Source organism: Perca fluviatilis, chromosome 17 (genome assembly GCF_010015445.1).
Source record: "Perca fluviatilis chromosome 17, GENO_Pfluv_1.0, whole genome shotgun sequence".
In the NCBI taxonomy this organism is placed as follows: domain Eukaryota; kingdom Metazoa; phylum Chordata; class Actinopteri; order Perciformes; family Percidae; genus Perca; species Perca fluviatilis.
In genome coordinates, this window is record NC_053128.1 from 30399643 (window position 1) to 30419300 (window position 19658).

At 42.7% G+C, this 19658-nt stretch overlaps 1 protein-coding gene across 2 annotated transcripts in view; it reads right to left on the reverse strand.

Moving 5' to 3' along the window:
* Positions 1 to 491: 491 nt before the first annotated feature.
* Positions 492 to 19658, reverse strand: part of aebp1a (AE binding protein 1a) — a 31131-nt gene continuing 11964 nt past the window's right edge. For both annotated transcript variants that reach the window (XM_039779690.1, XM_039779691.1), the window contains 16 exons: positions 19551 to 19610; positions 19386 to 19445; positions 15643 to 15720; positions 13769 to 13878; positions 12085 to 12224; positions 10937 to 11021; positions 10703 to 10847; positions 9054 to 9133; positions 8836 to 8959; positions 8550 to 8746; positions 6486 to 6659; positions 6251 to 6376; positions 5913 to 6159; positions 5309 to 5448; positions 3991 to 4090; positions 492 to 2494 (listed from right to left, as the gene is read on the reverse strand). In XM_039779690.1, the coding sequence (XP_039635624.1) occupies positions 1929 to 2494; positions 3991 to 4090; positions 5309 to 5448; positions 5913 to 6159; positions 6251 to 6376; positions 6486 to 6659; positions 8550 to 8746; positions 8836 to 8959; positions 9054 to 9133; positions 10703 to 10847; positions 10937 to 11021; positions 12085 to 12224; positions 13769 to 13878; positions 15643 to 15720; positions 19386 to 19445; positions 19551 to 19610 (2432 nt within the window). In that variant the 3' untranslated portion in view covers positions 492 to 1928. The remainder of the gene's footprint in view (positions 2495 to 3990; positions 4091 to 5308; positions 5449 to 5912; positions 6160 to 6250; positions 6377 to 6485; positions 6660 to 8549; positions 8747 to 8835; positions 8960 to 9053; positions 9134 to 10702; positions 10848 to 10936; positions 11022 to 12084; positions 12225 to 13768; positions 13879 to 15642; positions 15721 to 19385; positions 19446 to 19550; positions 19611 to 19658) is intronic.

Consider the following 19658-nt stretch of genomic DNA (forward strand, 5'->3'; position numbering starts at 1 on the left):
GATAGATGATATGATACCTGATATGTTCTCTGATGGTCGGAGCAGGAAAGAAAAGACATGAGGAAAAGCTTGTATTTGCCCACAGTTTCTATTGATTCAGTATGCAAGACATTTCATGCACAAGGAAGCGTTGGCTGTAATGAAACTCTTTAGAGCAAGGGCGGAACTTTGGGTTCAACATTGGGGGCCTTGAGATTCTGTATTTAAAATAGTGACAAAAACATCTGAAAAAGCCTCAAAAACGACAAACTCAGAAGGCGACAATATGGAAAAGCACCAAAAACTTTGAAAAAAAACCCTGAAAAATAGGCGACAAAAACGTCCCAAATTGTCAAAAAAATAACTTGGGGAAAAAGACGATTCAAACTCTGCAATAAAAAATCGTCAACAATTTCAGAAAAAGCTAAAAAAAAAAAAATGAAAACGTGACAAAAAACTTAAAACAAAAACAGCCCACTTTTGATTGTTGGGGAATAATACACAGACTAAAGTAATTTAGAAAATCATTTTATTCAAATGCATTCCGCAGTACATGAAATCAGATTAACTGAGTCCGGCAATCACACTGTAAAGCCATTTAAAAAAAAAAAACAACATAAAGATATACATACATTTCTAACGCAGACGTACCTAATGGTATCCTGTTTGTTTAGTGACGTGATGCACTTTGTTTTATTGACCCAATTCAGTTCTGTATAGTCTCTGCTCAGCAGAAACTTTCTATTTCAGATCACCTCTCTGTGAAGAATTTTCCAAAAACCCATTTGGGATGTCCCGATCAGCTATTTTGGCCCCGGATCCCAGTGCAATTGGATTGAATCCCAATATCTGCTGATACAGAGTCCCGATTCCGATACTTGTATTTGCCCAGATAATAGAGCTGCACACGTTTTTTTATAACTAAGTAAACAAAGTAACTAAAAGATGTCTTCAGCTTAATACATTTAACAGTGCACCTAGCATTTTTGTAAAACTTGCATATAAAATCAACTTTTACTTAGAATGGTGTAAAATTGACTGACGTAAATATCGGAGTAAGGGGACCGGGGTGACTGCAAATGCCCGATCAATTAAAAAGTGCCTACATCGGCTCCGATTGGGGCTTTAAATTGACATCTGGCAACCTGCCAAATGCGGGTAAAAATGTACTTTGGCAGGTAACATTTTAAAGTTACTAGCCAATTTGGCCGTTGATGAATGAAGCGAAGCGTCTGTTACCCTGTTTCCACCAAGGCAAACCCTCGTAGCGCTAGTTTTCCTGGCCGAGAGACGGTTCTTCGGCTGTCCAAACACGAAAGCACCGGCTCCGAAACCGGCCCTCAAAATGCCTTGGTGGAAGCAGGGTTTGTTTGAATCGGCAGGCTGCAGAAATGTTTCCAAATTGGTCTGTTTTGCGCCAAGAAATTTGGGCGGTTTTGTGCGTCTTTGGCTTGGAAACCTAATCTTCATTTGGCAACACTGCTTTAATAATTAAGTAAATGCTTTACTAATCCTAAAACACTTTGTCGTGACGTGTTGTGCAACCTTTGGCTACGTGCATAGCGTGCGTGGTATCGATTACGAGCTACGCTGAAGAAGAAGTTAAGTAGTTAGGAAAAAGCAAACGTGGCTTGTGGAAAATCTGATTGGCTGGTAGCTTTCAAAATCTGCTAGCCGTGTTGGCTGGTGATCAAAAATAGTTAATTTAAAGCCCTGGCTCCGATACTTCCCGATCTGATTGGGACATCCCTACACATTTATCTTATGGACAGTCCCTTAAAGTCACATTCATCTCCACACTCAATGTTTACCCAACAAGTGAAAACTTTATGAGAACTAAATAATTAACGACCTATGTGTTCTTGTATTTTTTATTAAAGCTGTGATGTTGCAGCAAACTGAAGTGGTTAGTAAGGTATACATAGATGTGGGGTCGCTGAATGTTGTAATCAGTCGATAGTGTATTCGAAAGGATAGTCCTGTGTGGGCACCGAGTTAAAGATGACGCTATCGAACGGGTTCTCGGTGATCCAACTGTCCACCGGAAACCAGGAGTCGTACCAGGAAGTTGTCCTCTCTGTTTCAGGTATTGTTGTCGGGGCTGCTGTCGTTGTGGTTGTGGTTGTCGTTGTGGTTGTTGTAGCAGGAGTTGTGCTAAGACCGGCTCGTAATCTCTGCTGACGCAGCCGGCGTAAACGCATGATCCGGAGCCGCCTGAGTCGCTCTGCGTTCTGAGCGCTAGCGTGACTGTCGACGGTGGCGGTCGCAGGGCTGCTGGCCGCGGTCGTTTTCGGCGCGTTGACTTTGGTGACCAGTCGAATGGGCCTCTTGCCGTTGATCGCCATGATCTGTTTGATGCGGTCCCAGTTGGATTTGGCTAAGGTGAAGCTGCAGGAAGTGGCCCCGGAGTCGTAGCCCACCATGCAAAGTCTGGTCTGAGGGGTGTAGCCGTCAACTTTGGCCGTCACCCTGTACTCGCCGGGATTCAGCAGCCGCCAGTAGTCGCCACTTGGAGCTAGAATGAGTGTAGGTTAATGGTTAGGAGCTGAAATTCTTTCAACGTGCAAAAATCAAGTGTTCAAATGTTATGCACATGAACCATTCGTACATATAGCTATGAAAAGCAATGCACTGTAATCGTATGTATTCCACATATCTAATACCGTATGGAACAGAATGGCATCCACTTTATGAGAGTGCCAAGATCTGTGTAAGGGGGAGCGAAGTTTGTGTTCCAGAAGAAGTTAAGAGGGTAAAACTCATGACTTTGTGTGCTTAATCCAAACCACAATCTTTTGTCTAATCTTAACTGGTCATTAAAACACAGGGCTTTCAATCCGGGGAGTGAAGTTAAGGGGAAAATGCAAGACTTTCACCCAGGAAACAGGTGTTCATGTCCTGGAAGAAGTTAAGGAGAAAACACAAGACTTTCACCCAGGAAACAGGTGTTCATGTCCCTGAAGAAGTTGAGGAGAAAACACAAGACTTTCACCCAGGAAACAGGTGTTCATGTCCTGGAAGAAGTTAAGGAGAAAACACAAGACTTTCACCCAGGAAACAGGTGTTCATGTCCTGAAGAAGTTAAGGGGAAAACACAAGACTTTCACTCAGGAAACAGGTGTTCATGTCCTGGAAGAAGTTAAGGAGAAAACACAAGACTTTCACCCAGAAAACAGGTGTTCATGTCCTGGAAGAAGTTAAGGGGAAAACACAAGACTTCCACCCAGGAAACCGGTGTTCATGTCCTGAAGAAGTTAAGGAGAAAACACAAGACTTTCACCCAGGAAACAGGTGTTCATGTCCTGAAGAAGTTAAGGAGAAAACACAAGACTTTCACCCAGAAAACAGGTGTTCATGTCCTGGAAGAAGTTAAGGGGAAAACACAAGACTTCCACCCAGGAAACCGGTGTTCATGTCCTGAAGAAGTTAAGGAGAAAACACAAGACTTTCACCCAGGAAACAGGTGTTCATGTCCTGAAGAAGTTAAGGAGAAAACACAAGACTTTCACCCAGGAAACCGGTGTTCATGTCTGGAAGAAGTTAAGGAGAAAACACAAGACTTTCACCCAGGAAACAGGTGTTCATGTCCTGAAGAAGTTAAGGGGAAAACACAAGACTTTCAAACAGGTGTTTGTGTCCTGGGAAAGCTACTCAAGGGGACCTGTGTTTTAACCCAAACAACAAACTTTTTTTTAAAAATCTTAACTAGTCATTTTGGTGTCTAAACTGTAGTCATCATAGGACAGTCACCTTTTGTAGGCTAAACTTAACTGCAACGACCTTAAAAAAACATCCGTAACCTCACGGTCCTGTGTACTCGGCTCACAGTTACCTTTTCTCTGCTTAATTTAACTGTAAAGACCGCTGAACCGTGTCATGTGACCGATCGTCATGTGACATAGGATATTACGATATTGTTGTGCAGAAGTGTTCGTACGATATACAAACCCGTTGATGAGAATGCGTTGTAAATGTAAATGTCATGCAAAGTGTTTTTTGTACCAAACATACCCGTTTTGACATCATGCCGTATCCCCTCCACAGATATGGTGGCATTAGGCAGCGGATTTCCCTCCACGTCTCTCACTACACCCTTTATCCCTCGGTTAACCTGCACAGGACACCGCATGTCATGCCTCAAACAGAGCCAGTTTGCAGAAAAATTAAACAATCCAGTGGAATACATTGCGTTCAGTCCATTGTTTAATGTCCCAGTGAGACACTGAAATACAATCCAGGAAAAGAGGTTTGAGTAACACATCGGTGAGTTTGAAGTGGTCATCAGATGCCAAAAAACTGCCAGAGGTTTATTATACTATGAGGAAAGATTTTACTACCCTGGAACGTTGTCACGCTGACAGTCTATTTATCTTTCGTCACATCAATCGTTCACGTAACGTTCAAGTAATCCATCGGGAATGTGCTCTTGCAAGCATCTCATTGTCCAACACAGCTGCTGATGTCTGTCTGAACACAGGCCTAAGAGTATCACTCAGCCCTCTGAAAGGCTTTTCTAAGAAAAATATTGTTATGAATAATGTTACAGTCCACATTCCATTCTGTAAAAACTCGCTCTCATCTGTTTTATTCCAACAGGTTCTCACTCCCAATCTTGTAAAATATGGACGTAGTATAAAGTAAAGTATTCCGGCACCGTGCCGGATCTCCGGCGTGCGGCCGTGAGGAAAAAATTAATAATAATTGGGAACTTTCATGCCGTTTATTATTTTCGTGTCTATTGATTTCACCTACCAATCATATGAGAGGAACGCAGCTCTAACTAACGCAGGGCTGAAGTACTCGGGCCTGGTGCCCGATTTCTGGTGTTTTGACTATTTTAGAAAAATAAATGCATTAAAAAGTCCACATGGGATTTGTTTTTGATGCGCTGGATTTAACCAATCGTCGAACTTCCACCTACCAATGAAACGAGTCCTAGCCAATCAGATGCAAAGTAGTTGATGAGTGACCTGGCCAAAGTAACAACACAAGATCTAGAAAGTTTTGTTTTCACAATGATTCATTGTAGGATTATATTATCGCAAATGTATCCAAAACTTTTTCTCAAAGCTTCTTCAAAATCCTGACTTTTATTATTGTGTAATGTAAGGACTTTTTTTGCCAGTCAAATTTTCCTATCTCACTACATGTCATCTAAATGAATGTGTAGCCATTGTTAGAAAATATGTACATCCTCATGTGTCTCATTAAACCTTTAGAGCATTGTGAACTGAATCCTGCTTCGTGTCGCTTTGTTCTCCGAGATCTGCATATGCTTAGGAGAGTTTCTGTGCGATAAGTGTCTCACGCTTATCAGTTCGGTTCTCACTTGTTCGATGAAGGACAACAGAGCCTCGCGGTTGTTCTCCCACTCCAGAGGCAGTTCACTCTCATGGGGAAACTTGTCACAGCCCAAGAAGATGGACAGCTCAAAGCAGTTGGTGTGCAGGTAGCTGAAGTCATTCATACCTGTGGGAGAGGAAACGATCAGCTCATTTACTCATGTTGGTATCTGCTCATGGTTTTCAGTTCACCTCTTCAAGTATCCACCACTGTTATAATGGAGGTACACTGGTTTTCCGATATGGTATTTCAATGCATCAATTCATGACATTCGACAAACTCAACAGCAACACGTCTTTCGAAAAAAAATGCCGCGGTTTCTGAGGATAATTTCACTGTCAACAGGTTTCATTTGGAACAATTTTTTTTTTTTATTGAAGGTAGAAACTACTGTGGGTTATCCAAAATAACCAGGACACTGTTTCAGGGAAGACATGTTGCTGTTGACTTTTGGAGCACCACAAATGTAATGCCATTCACTTCTATTGAGTTGGACCCCAAACCGATGAATCAATGGATAAGTGGGATAAGTGATTTGCTTTTTCACATCCTTTTACTATTTCTTTGAAGCTCTCTGTGTCAACACTTACTGCCCACCACTGGATCCCAGCTGGCTCTGTTGGTGATGCCCTGTCCCCCGGTGATATCGTCACCGTGGCAGGAGCCTCGGTAGGTCTCCGTCATGGTCAGGTGGCTGTGGGCGTACGACATCGCCAACCAGCGAAACATGGCGTCGTCGGGCGTCTCCCTCAGAGATCCATCCCTCTGCCGCTGGATGCGAGCCCACGTCTCCTCGTTCATGTCGGCGTTACTTCTCCAACGCCGGCTGTCGGTTAACTTTAACAACATCGAAGGGTTATAGGATTATTATATGGGTGCTGAGTTGATTTATATCTTTATTTAGTTCTTCTTTGTGAAATAGCCTTACTGAAATTACTGGACGCTGCATGTCAAAAGGGTACGCAACCAGTTTTTCTCCTCCTTGCAAATTAGCTCCGAGCACAAACGGGTTGCGCTCCATCCAGGAAATGATGGCTTTTGTCTCAGTAGCAAGCTGTTAAAAAAATAAAAAATAAAAGCAGAGAAATGTTTGAGTGTCAGCACATTGTGTAGGATCAAAGGGGGGGCAATGGGCCCTTGGTGGCATTAGGAACAAAACTCACCGAGCCATTGAGGAAGTTTTCTGGGAGGGGGATGTGATGGTTGGGCACGACGCGAGGGACCCAGCCTCTGTCCTCGGCTCCCCACAGGATGCTGTTCAGGTCGGGGAAGTTCTGGAAGATGTCATAACCTTCTTCGGTCCAGTGGCCCAGCGCCCAGTTCCCCATCTCCGAGCCCTGGAGGAAAAAGGAGGAGGACCACGTTAGCACTCAAAGAACATTTGAACAACAAGTGTTGCATACGTATGTAGCATTTTAGCATCAGTAAATAAATATTTGAGAAAATGTTCAGACGCTGCAAAAGTACTCTCTTAGACGCCCTTCCAGTGGAAAAAATGTGATGCACTGCTATATAGGCTTCTGTCATAGACCAAGCTTCCGGGTCTGAAAAGTGAAGCCAACGAGGAAGTACCTTAAACCTGTATTCCATCTGATTTCCAGCAGGGGGCGACTCCACTGGCTCCAAAAAGAAGTCTGTTTCTACTGAAGTCTATAAGAATATGAGCCTACTTCGCATTTGATTTATTATGTCAGTAAACGTTTTCATAATGAATTCATCGTCTCAATCGCTAGTTTCAAGTCTTCTTCAATACAGCATGATGTTCATTCAGTAAATGATGGTCCCATTTATTTTAAAATAAGACGATAAAGCGGGGGATGCTTTAGGACCTGTCAATCAGGACAGAGGCTTAGCGATGCTAACCATGCTATCACTGGAATGGAATTAAAATAGGCCTGAACTTGTTTTTGGCTGTCGTCCACGTTTTTATCTTAAACTTTGACCCTCTTACTGTGTTTTTCCACTTTAGAAAAGTTACCTGGAACATTTTGGTCATCTAAAATGTCTTGTTCAGCGTTCTGCCATCCAAGCTAGCAACCGCTAGCTTTAGCTGGTAACTTAGGAGAAAGTTTGGCGATTTTCTGTCCTGCCGTACTGAACAACAGCAGCAGTACCCCGAGGTCCGCATTTACCCACCGATAAATCTCCGCTGGATCATTCTCTTCAGAGGGGTTGAATATTGGCAACTTTTCCTCCTTAGCATTTAGCTAAGCGCAGCCCCAAAACCATAAACAACACTGGCTTAGGCACGGCATCTCTCCTAAGCTCCAAGCTCACATACAAAAAAAAACATGATGGGGCGGCAACTGGCAAAGTCGCGGCTTCGCAACGAACGTCGGCCTACCATCAAGTCTATCTACGGTGCCGTTAAAAGTTCTACATGCAGATAGAGAGCCGAAGTCCCGCTCTTCTACTTCCGGTCCATGGGACCTTAATTCGGAAAAACTATGAACGAGAGTCAATGGAGAGATGTTAATTATTTTTTGATCCAGTTTGAATTAAGCCATGGATTACAAATATGATGTTTGTCAATTTAAAACATTATTTTTCCACCGAAGAAAGTAGCTAGAAGTATAAGACTGTGAAAATACGTAATTAGAAAGACTACACACTTCATGGATGACGTCTCGCTGAAGCTACGATATCTGTGTGTATCGTACCGAAGATGTAACGTTACTCTAATGAGCAGAGGATCCCGCTTGTTCTTCTGCTTCTCTGCTGAAAACACTTGACTGGATAAAACACAGCAGGTAAGATAACGTTACATGTGTTTGTTCTAGCTAGCTAGCGAGCAAGCAGAGCATCAAGCTAGGTGAGGTAGATTGTGTGAGACGGGAGATGTAGTTCACTGAGCGGTTTTATGACAAACCTACGGCTAACTGAGACTTTCTTCGGTTGAAAAATGATCTTTTAAATTGATGAACATCATATGTGTAATCCATGGCTCAATTCAAACAGGATAAAAAAATAATTAGCCTCTCCCCGTTAACTACCGTTCATATTTTTTCTGAGTTAAGGTCCCATGAGGTCCACCAGAAGGGGCGGGACTTCGGCTCTCTATGGTGCCACTATTTCTTCCGCCCCTGCCCCTCAGACAGCCTGAGTCCCGCCCTGACTGAGAATACCCATATTCTACTGATATTCTGACCGATCTCAGTGCTTCCGGGTACTGAAGTTACACAAACGTTTTGCAGTTTAAATTCCGTTTAATTTATGTTCCAACGTACCATCTCGAAGGCCAGCTCGTAAGCGTCGGGGTTGAGCGAGGGCACCAGGTGTATTCTCACTCCGTCCACCAGGCGTTGCACTCTGGGATTCCCATCGTTGTACTCTTTGCACAGAAACTGCATCAGCAGGAGGAGAAGCTCTCGACCCAGCGCCTCATTCCCATGCAGACCGGCTGTGTACCGAAATTCAGGCTCCCCTAGAGACGGTGGGCACCAAAAGGAACAGTTAGTTTGACTGTGCGGTGTCACGTTTCCACACTCGGGATGTTCTTGAGCCGTCTCGTACCTGTCTCGTGCTCTCCGGGGTTGTCGGAGATCTCCATGGCGTACATCTTCAGGCCCTGAGAGCTTTTACCGATGTTGTAGATCCTGGTGATGTTGGGACACTCTTCGTTTATCACCTTCATCATCTACAAAAAGAAACGCATTTGTTATATTTGTTTCTGCAGAATTATAAAAAGGCACACGTGTTTTTTTATTTATTAGGCCGATCTAAAAACCGACCTGTCTCATGTCCTTGTAGTTGTGGTGTTTGAAGTCCAGGTCGTCTGATGGGTTGACTTCATTCTCACTGCGGTAGCTGCCTGAAAGAAGCAACACGCTGATTGTAGACAAGATTGGATTATCTGCTGCAGAGAAGATTTTACTCTTAAAGCTGTGTATCTTTCTGTTGATACTGAAACTACTAGTTAGCATTTTACAGTTACATCTTAGCTGCTCTTTGCAAAGAGAAAAAATCCAAAAACATGTATTTAACAATTTAATGTTACACTGTCTGACGGAAAACTAATAAAGTCGTTAGGACTTTAAAAGCATTGGTGTCAGTTCTAAAATGTCCATTCTAGTAAACACAATGTGTTTCTGATAGGTAGAAGTAGTCAGTGGGGGGAAAAAAAGTACTTAGATCTTTTCAGTTAAAGTAACAACATTACAGTGTAGAAATACTTCGTAACAAGTAAAAGTCCTGCATTTATAATTGTACTTAAGTCAAATATAAGTATTAAGTACCAAAAGTACAACAAAGTAAAAATTATGCAGAATGGCCCATTTCAGAATAATATATATGATGTTATTGGGTAACACTTTACAATAAGGTACACCAAAAATAGGTAGTTAATGATTAGTTACTGTTTTTGAAAGCGTAACGAATGATTAGTTACTATTAGTTTTTTGTGTACCTTATTGTAAAGTGTAACCTATTGTATTCTAATTATTGATGCATTAATGTGTTCATCACTTTAATGTTGCACCTGGAAAAGTTGGAGTTCATTTTACTTACTTGCTTATTCTGCTGGATGAGTCCCCCAATCATAATTTATTAGTTGATTATGTTTCGTATTATTAATTTGAATTTTGCAAAGTGACACCATTTATAACATAAATGTAGAGGAGTAGAAGTATAAAGTATAAGAAAGCAGAAATACTTAAGTGAAGTACTTTAAAATAGTACTTAAGTCCAGTACTTTCCAGCAAGACTGAGTAAACGTAGTCTTGGGAAACAGTTATTCTGTGATTCAGTTCTGTGCAGTAATGTTACCCTTTCTAACCCTGAGGTTATGGAGTTTGGGTTGTGAAACTGTTTTAACTCAAAGTCTGGCAAACAGTTATGTTTTTCCTTTCAGTGGAGGATGACGTATTCCTGTAAGGAATGAGAAAACTCTGACTCTGGAGGTCAAGAAACTCTCCAAAAACCTGCGAAAAACCTGCTTCATACCCCGGCTTTCTAGCGGCTGAAAGAGATGAGACGTTTACTTGTGATAGCAGAAAATTTAAATATTGAACTCCAAACACTTAATTTTCTGCATTCTGGTGGATTTTTCTTCATCAATATTTGGTGCAAAGCTCTTTGTTTATGTAAAAGAAATTATAATAGTTTTTTTGGGGGGTTGCACTGGCCAGTTTTGGTTATTCGGGAGGTTGTAACCAGGGTCCAAAATTAACTTTTTTGTCCACCAGACAAATGGCTAATGAATGTTCAAATTTGACCAGCCACTCAATAGATTACCATTGTTTTTTGGCTAGTGAGTGAAGCAAATCTACCAGCCACTTGTATATTTTACCAGCATTTGTAGATGGTGCTAATTTTGGACACTGGTTGTAACCCCCCATTCACCCCTGTAAATTACAGCTATGGTGGTGTCTGTGATACTGACTGGGTAGTTGACACGCCAGGATCTCCGCTCGAAGACACAAGCTGCCGTTCCAGCTCTGAGGCAGGATGCGGATGTAGCGCGCCACCACGGGCGGGCTGAACTGACCCAACACCGGCGTGTCCTTATCCACATTCCCATAGAACAACTGCAGGAGAAGATCACAATCAATGGGAACATGTAATTATAATCTATCTATTGTGAGATATGAGTTATGTATTGTTGATTTCCACGCACCCATTCAGCGTAGCCGTCTTGCAGTGTTGTCCAGTCACGACTGTCGTTACTGAAGGCCACAAAGTAGGACGACACAAAATCCTCCCTGGGAAGAAAATGAGATTAACCACTCCATATTTGATCTGTATGGAAGCTACGGTATGTCAAAAATATATATATATTTTTTTTTAAGATGATTTTTTGTAGCATTTTGGCCTTTAACCCTTAAACCCTCTGATATCTAAGGATATAAGATATCTTCTTGAATTCTCCTTTTAAGGGTATTTCCATATAACTGATCCCCATGTGAATTCATATCAAAATGTTCAGAACAAACTCAGCTTTCTGCCCAAAATCATTCCAGAGCAATGTGTAAAGAGATAATTTGGCCCTAAAGTGGAAATGTTTCTCAATCTCTTGTGAAAACATACCTATACTCAATTGTTTTGGTGCTTGAAATGAGTTTACAAAAGTTTTGGGTTCACAAAAGTAGCAGTAGTATCTGTCCAATCTGAGTTTTCTGTTGCACGACTAAAACAACTTTTGAATGTACACGTTTCATCAAAACAAGTTCCTTCCCGAGGCTATTTTGCAGAGGCACTGTTGCTCTGTGTGGCGCTTAGCTCCGCCCAAGACGATTGTGATTGGTTTAAAGAAATGCCAATAAAATGCTGTGTGGACTAGCCAGACCCTGCTTCGCAGCGCTGTGGAGGAAGGTCTGGCAATGCGAGACTAACCGTGAGGTTATGGTCGTTTGAGCGGCCTTTGCAGTTAGGTTTAGCCGACAAAAGGTGAGCGTCATGTGGCAACGTTAAGTTTAGACATCAAAACGACTAGTTAAGATTACGGTACGTTGTCTAGTTTAGACATAAGGTCGTCTTTCCTGCCACCGCTAGGGGGTTAATTTATGAAACGCTCTTGAGGGTCGTATATGAGGGTAGGAATAAATGACATATATTGTTGTTTGGAGGACTTGTTGAGCATTTAGAAGCTAAAGAGAGTCCAAAATCATGAGAAAGTATATATGGTATCACATAATTTTGACTTTTTTTTTTATGTCAGTCCCAACATTGTCTTTCTTTTCTGGCAGAAATTAGCTTCTGTAGCTCCACAAGCAAGCAATCGAACAAATCACTGCATGCATCTTATGAAGTGAAGTCCAGACTCACAGTTGCTCTGAGTTTCTTCCCTGAGTGATGACCCCCGTGAACTCCACCTCTCGGCGGGCATCGACCTCAAACCAGTGGTTTTTCTCTTCTGGCTCGGCGCACCACGCTCCGCCGTACAGATCTTCCTCGTCCTTAGAGCCCTGCACGCGACCCACCACAGCTTGTTTTCATCCAGACTTGTACACAGATGATTACTTTGAGAGCAGCACAACTCATTTCACATACATGAAAAAGATTCGGGAGACTTTCGGGAGGAGCATTTAATGAACACTCGAATGAGGAGAGAATGAAGCAGGCAGTACAGATGAACCACCATGTGTTATTTAAAATAACTTAGTTTGCAGTGTCTTTACTAGGGGTGGGAATCACTAGAGGCCTCACGATACGATATCATCACGATACTTTTGTCACAATATGATATTATTGTGATTTTAAACATATTGAAATATTCTGCGATATATTGCAATTACTTTTTTTCCAACTTCAAATTTTTCCCAATCTCAAATTATGTCCTTAAAAGGAAAATTTGTCAACATCTGTTTTATCTAAAAAGATACATTTCTCTGTTTGTTCATCTCACTTCAGTTGTATTGCTGCAAAATGGGATTGTCAAGCAGACAAACTGACCAACACATATATATAATAAAAGATCGATACTTGCCGTCTGTGTATCGATACAGTACTGCCATGGAAAATGGTGCGATACTACGCTGTATCGATTCCAAAAATTGTTTTTTTTGTGATAGTTGCGGGCAAAAATCCTTGATTATGCGGCACATTTTCTTAAAAAATGCGATGGAATATGCTATATGAAATTTATGCAATTTTATGCGATGAAATTGCGGGAACTTGCAAAAGAGAAAAAAAAAGTGATTCCCCCCCCCAACACCCTGCTTTTCGATGATGTTCACGTCGCGTAATTACGTCACTTCATAACGTTCCCATGGCAACAGGGGAAAATGGCTGCTCTTGTGTTAAGTAAACGCAACATTTTTCAACTTTCTGCTAAGATATATTATGGGACTTTTTTGCAATGAAAATGCGGGGATTATGACATCATGCAAGACCTGCATATTTAGCGCGGAAATCGGCAATTTATGCGGCGAAAGTGCGGCATATTTGAAAAAAATGCCTGATTATGCGTTGAATTATGCGATTGCATAATCACGTTTTTCTGGAGGGACTGTCTAGTTCCTGTCTTCCTGAAGGTGTATTTAAACTCATGCTGGAGGCGTCGCATTTAGCTGACCCTTTAAGGTAAACAAAGATATAGCAGGCGCCTAAAACACTCGGGGAAGTATCAGACGCTAAAGCCTACTCCAGCCTCTCTCTCTCTCTCTCTCTCTCTCTCTCTCTCTCTCTCTTTCTCTCTGTCTTTCTCTCTCTCTGGGAAGTATGCTAAAGTGTGGCAGGCCCTGCGACCTCCAAAAGGAGACAGTCCTGAAACAAAACATTCCCTTTATCATGCAGCTGTCTACACTCCCAGAATCTATAGAGACAGGTTTGGTTGTTGGCCGAATATTCTCGTCCCCTGACCTGTGACCTATGAATGACCTGATGTTGTTTAAGCTTTCCCCTTTGTCTCATCGTACCGCAAAATGTTGTTTCTGGAAATTCCACCACACACACCCCATTTTCCATCTTCAGTTGTTGTAGTACTTTTTTGAGTTTTTTGAGTTTATACCTGCATGTTGAGCCGCCCCCTCTGAGCCGTGAAGCCGTGGTGAGACTGCGAGGAAGCCAGCAGCTGGTCGTCCTCCACCCGGTGAGACTCCAAGCCCAGAGGAGGACACTCTGAGAGGGAACGCATAACACACAAACAGGATCTGTTCAACGTGCCAGAAACACTCTGATTCAAAACACTCTGGCTTCATTCCTGGGAGCAGCAGAGCAGCTGTTATCGAGTCTGTCAGAAGCTCTTTTTCTTCTTTTTAATGAGACGCAGTAAAACATTACCTCCTTTATATACTGTTGGGTAGTTTGAATCTACAGCAGTGCATCATGGTCTATAAGATCATCGTATGTTCGTAGCGTCGCTGTCCTGTGAGAACCACGGATCTCTAAAAAGTTTTAAAGCTTTTCACGGTGTCAGCTTTGTGACGATTAGCGCTGCAACTAACGATTATTTGTTAAATTACATTGTTGTTGTCATTACTTTGAATTCCTCATGGGGGAAGTACGTACTCTAGCTTTAACTTGTTACTTTACTTGAGTAAATTATAAACGCAACACTTTTGTTTTTGCCCCCCATTTTTCCTGAGCTGAACTCAAAGATCTGAGACTTTTTCTATGAACACCAAAGGTAGCCCGACAAGCCAGACCCACATCCAGATGTTGGGTCCATTGGCAGGGCTCAATCTGAGGGGGCGGGATCAACGGTTGTCTTTGAAATTCCCTCTGCACGCAATAGGACAGCGCTCCAACCAACCAGAGCAACGCTAGTTGATAGATTCAACTTTAAACTCCGAACACATCTTCCTTTTTTTAAGAATGACTTCAGTGCCGTTCTTTGTTCTTTTCTCAAAGAAAAGCTGAACTCCAAGTCTTCCAGAGTCGCGGCCAAAGCCGATTCCAAAGACTGCTGTTCGTCAGCAGCAGCTGCCATCTTCTTTGTTTTCAAGTAGCGGGGAATTCACGCGGAACCGTCGCAACTCGGCTGTCATTGTGTTAAGCCCCGCCCACCGACTCTATACACGATGTGATTGGCCTGACCAGAGTTTGGTTTTTCCAGCTCGCAAGCCAACGGAGAGTTGCTAGACTGACCCTGGCTGAAAATTACATTTGCTGCCACTAGGGGGCGTCTAGATTTCTATGCTACACAAAAGGCCTAGTTCTCTCAAAGATTTGTTCACAAATCTGTCTAAATCTGTGTCAGTGAGCACTTCTCCTTTGCCGAGAAAATCCATCCACCTCACAGGTGTGGCATATCAAGGTGCTGATTAGACAGCAGGATTATTGCACATGTGTGACTTAGGCTGACCAAAATAAAAGGCCGCTCTAAAATGTGCAGTTTTACTGTATTGGGGGAGCGGTCCGAAAACCAGTCAGTATCTGGTGTTGGGTTAGGGTTTCTCTCTCTCTCTCTCTCTCTCTCTCTCTCTCTCTCTCTCTCTCTCTCTCTCTCTCTCGACCCGACTGCAGTTCGTCGTTGTAACCGACTTGAGAGGGCAAATGCTCACATTCGTTGTCGTCTGGCACTTTGGAGAGGTGTTCTCTGCACGGATGAACCCTGACCCTGGCAGTGTCAGATTTAAAAAAAAAAAAAAAAACTCTTGATACCTTGGAGGACAAAAATGTCCCCATTCCTAAAATTTGCTATAAAATATTATACATTAATATTATTTTCCACTTTCACCGAGTTAAATCTTTTAACCCACATCAGTTCTGTTTCATAACTAACCAAAAATCCTTTATTTTGATGCATCATCTATAAAACGAGTCCCTGTATCTCACTGAAATATTACCAGTTAGGTGACTGTGTCTGAAGTTAAGTGTTAATAGATATTTTGGCTACAATGTAGACAAATACACTTGGTAAGATTTTACTTTTTCTCTTACTTTTTGGCTCCACCGGCACGGAGATCTGCTTCAGTCTCTCCTCTTCCTCCTCCTCCCACTTCTTCCTCTGCCGCTCGGCTTCACGGCGTGATGAGAAAACAATGTGTGTTAAAACATGCTTTAACATGGACCTTGCTCTCCAGCCAACAACAACCACCACAACCACCACCACCACACAAAATACTACCATATGTGTGCTTCAGTGCACTTTGGTCTCCACTCGTACATTCCCCATCTGTTTCCCGTCTGAAACATGGGCCAGTTTAGTCGTTTTGAGCTCATATCTTCAAAGTTGTTCGATGCATAAAACGGTAACTTCTTCTTCTGATTTGACAGGAAATACCTAAATGGTGTGTCAGACTTTTGACAGGCGGTTATCAAAACTGATCTTTTCAGTCCCTCCCTTCCTCTTGATATCATCGTAACATCACCCAGCTGGTCTCTGGGCTTTATATAACAATCCACATTCTTTCTCCCACCTCTATCTTCTCTAGTCCTTTTTTTCCCTTTATCAATCATTAAAGCAGGGGGGTCAAACTCAATTTCACTAGGGGCCACACTGGAAAAAGAGAATCACACCAAGGGCCAGACATGTGCTTTTGTTACTGTGTCACTTTTTTTTTAACATTTTGTTAGCTTTTTTCCTCATTTTTTGTTGTTTTTGTTCCAACTTTTTTGTGGCTTTCTCAGACATTTGTCACCTTTTTTGTAAATTTGTTGCTTTTTCTGACATCTTTGTACGCTTTTTGTCGCATTTCTGTTGAGATGAAGCCCTACAAAAGTCATCAAAAGAGTTCCTTAGCCATCGTAGAATTTAGCAAATTAAGCAAAACAATGATAAATGAAAAATGGCTTATCCCGGTCTCCTCTAGCTGTAGATAGGTGGGGTCTCCCCTAGCTGTAGATAGGTGGGGTCTCCTCTAGCTGTAGATAGGTGGGGTCTCCCCTAGCTGTAGATAGGTGGGGTCTCCTCTAGCTGTAGATAGGTGGGGTTTCCTCTAGCTGTAGATAGGTGGGGTCTCCCCTAGCTGTAGATAGGTGGGGTCTCCCCTAGCTGTAGATAGGTGGGGTCTCCTCTAACTGTAGATAGGTGGGGTCTCCTCTAGCTGTAGATAGGTGGGGTCTCCCCTAGCTGTAGATAGGTGGGGTCTCCCCTAGCTGTAGATAGGTGGGGTCTCCCTTAGCTGTAGATAGGTGGGGTCTCCTCTAGCTGTAGATAGGTGGGGTTTCCTCTAGCTGTAGATAGGTGGGGTCTCCTCTGGCGCTGTAGATAGGTGGGGTCTCCCCTAGCTGTAGATAGGTGGGGTCTCCCTTAGCTGTAGATAGGTGGGGTCTCCTCTAGCTGTAGATAGGTGGGGTTTCCTCTAGCTGTAGATAGGTGGGGTCTCCTCTAGCTGTAGATAGGTGGGGTCTCCCTTAGCTGTAGATAGGTGGGGTCTCCTCTAGCTGTAGATAGGTGGGGTTTCCTCTAGCTGTAGATAGGTGGGGTCTCCTCTAGCTGTAGATAGGTGGGGTCTCCTCTAGCTGTAGATAGGTGAGGTCTCCCCTAGCTGTAGATAGGTGGGGTCTCCCTTAGCTGTAGATAGGTGGGGTCTCCTCTAGCTGTAGATAGGTGGGGTTTCCTCTAGCTGTAGATAGGTGGGGTCTCCTCTAGCTGTAGATAGGTGGGGTCTCCTCTAGCTGTAGATAGGTGGGGTCTCCTCTAGCTGTAGATAGGTGGGGTCTCCTCTAGCTGTAGATAGGTGGGGTCTCCTCTAGCTGTAGATAGGTGAGGTCTCCTCTAGCTGTAGATAGGTGGGGTCTCCTCTAGCTGTAGATAGGTGAGGTCTCCTCTAGCTGTAGATACGTGGGGTCTCCTCTAGCTGTAGATAGGTGGGGTCTCCCCTAGCTGTAGATAGGTGGGGTCTCCCCTAGCTGTAGATAGGTGGGCCAACGCATTTTTTGTGCATGCATCGTTTTAGTCCGGTGCAACACTGGCAGCGCCGCCGCTAGTTAGCTTAGCGTAGTGAATGGAATCCTATGTTGCATGTTGTGAGTTGTGAGTAAAAGTGAGCCAACAAAAGACAAAAAAAACAACCTAATTACTTGCACTGAGACAAAAAATGCGTTGGCCCACCTATCTACAGCCAGGGGAGACCGTGATAAGACCTATTTCAACAAACGGTGGAGTATCCCTTTAACAACAACCTGTTTCACAGCCTGAATATGAAAACTCTCTGCAAATCTGACATATTCTGCTTTGAATGTCATATAATTGCAGTTTAAAAAAACACTTTCTTGTGTTTTTGGTTTGGCGCACAACTAGGCGGGCCAAAATTTATAGTGAACCCAAATTGATATACGGGCCGGATCTAAATCTGCAAGGGGCCAGATTTGGCCCCCGGGCCTTGAGTTTGACACGTGTGCAATGTGCATTAAAGGATAACTTGGGTTTTTTTCAACCTGGAGCCTGTTTTCCTATCTCTTTGTGTCTAAGTGACTGATGGGAACAACAGTCTTTAAAATTGGTCCAGCATTAAGCAAGACCGCTGTGGTTTAACAAACAAAATAAGCTGCAATTTAACGTTGATGGGCAATTGTGCACAGTCAATTTGCGTCCACTAAAAGTGCTGTTTTTGCCTCAGATTATTATTCTGATTGTCTGACAACATTATGGAAAGGATCCGTACAGAGACAGAACTTTTTGGTAAAGAGTATGATCCTTTTTGTTCAATAAGAAACAGCCCCGAAATCACTTTCACCAAACCCACCAGACTTAAACAAACGGTACTTTTATCGTCGTAAAACACACTTCATTCAAATTGGACGGAAACAACAAAAAACTATTAAAAGCCGTCTTGGTTCATCTTTCCACTGTTCCAACAATCACCACTCTGGTTTGGTGGAAATAAACCCTTAATTCACTCATTTACATGTGGAGATATGCTGGCTCTATACACGCTAAAAGTCCTGATTATTTACATGGAGTCTGGTGGAGATATGCTGGCGCTATACACGCTAAAAGTCCTGATTATTTACATGGAGTCTGGTGGAGATATGCTGGCTCTATACACGCTAAAAGTCCTGATTATTTACATGGAGTCTGGTGGAAATATGCTGGCTCTATACACGCTAAAAGTCCTGATTATTTACATGGAGTCTGGTGGAAATATGCTGGCTCTATACACGCTAAAAGTCCTGATTATTTACATGGAGTCTGGTGGAAATATGCTGGCTCTATACACCAAAAGTCCTGATTATTTACATGGAGTCTGGTGGAGATATGCTGACGCTATACACGCTAAAAGTCCTGATTATTTACATGGAGTCTGGTGGAGATATGCTGGCTCTATACACGCTAAAAGTCCTGATTATTTACATGGAGTCTGGTGGAAATATGCTGGCTCTATACACGCTAAAAGTCCTGATTATTTACATGGAGTCTGGTGGAGATATGCTGGCTCTATACACACTAAAAGTCCTGATTATTTACATGGAGTCTGGTGATGCATGTCTCAGCTCCAAGCCTATTGGTTCCTACTGATGATGTGCATCTTTAAAAAAAATTCACAAAAAGTTGTTGAATTTTTTTCTAAGAGCTCAAGTGACTTATAGGAACAACAATCTTTGAAATTGGTCCAGTATCGAGCGAGACCGCTGTTTTTTTTAATCACACAAACCGGAGGAAATACTTCTTTGTGGGGGACTATTTTCAGCGGCAGATTTATCCACAGGATTCCCAGAACAATTTAAATATTAAAAACCTTTTTCCGCCTTTTCTTTACGAGCTCTCTCCTCCTCTTCTTTTTGTTTCTTATCGGCAACTGTGAAGAAAGAAACAGAGCATAAGGCGTCTCACTGCCACGATCAAGCAGTGCAGAACGTTGTTATTGGTGCGAAGTTATATTAATGATGGATGATGGACGTACAGTCGGCGTAATCGTACTCTTCGTACCAGGGGCCGACATACGGGACGGTGGTGACTTCCTCTGAAACAGACGCAGATACACAATTAGAGATAAGGCTGAAGATTTAAA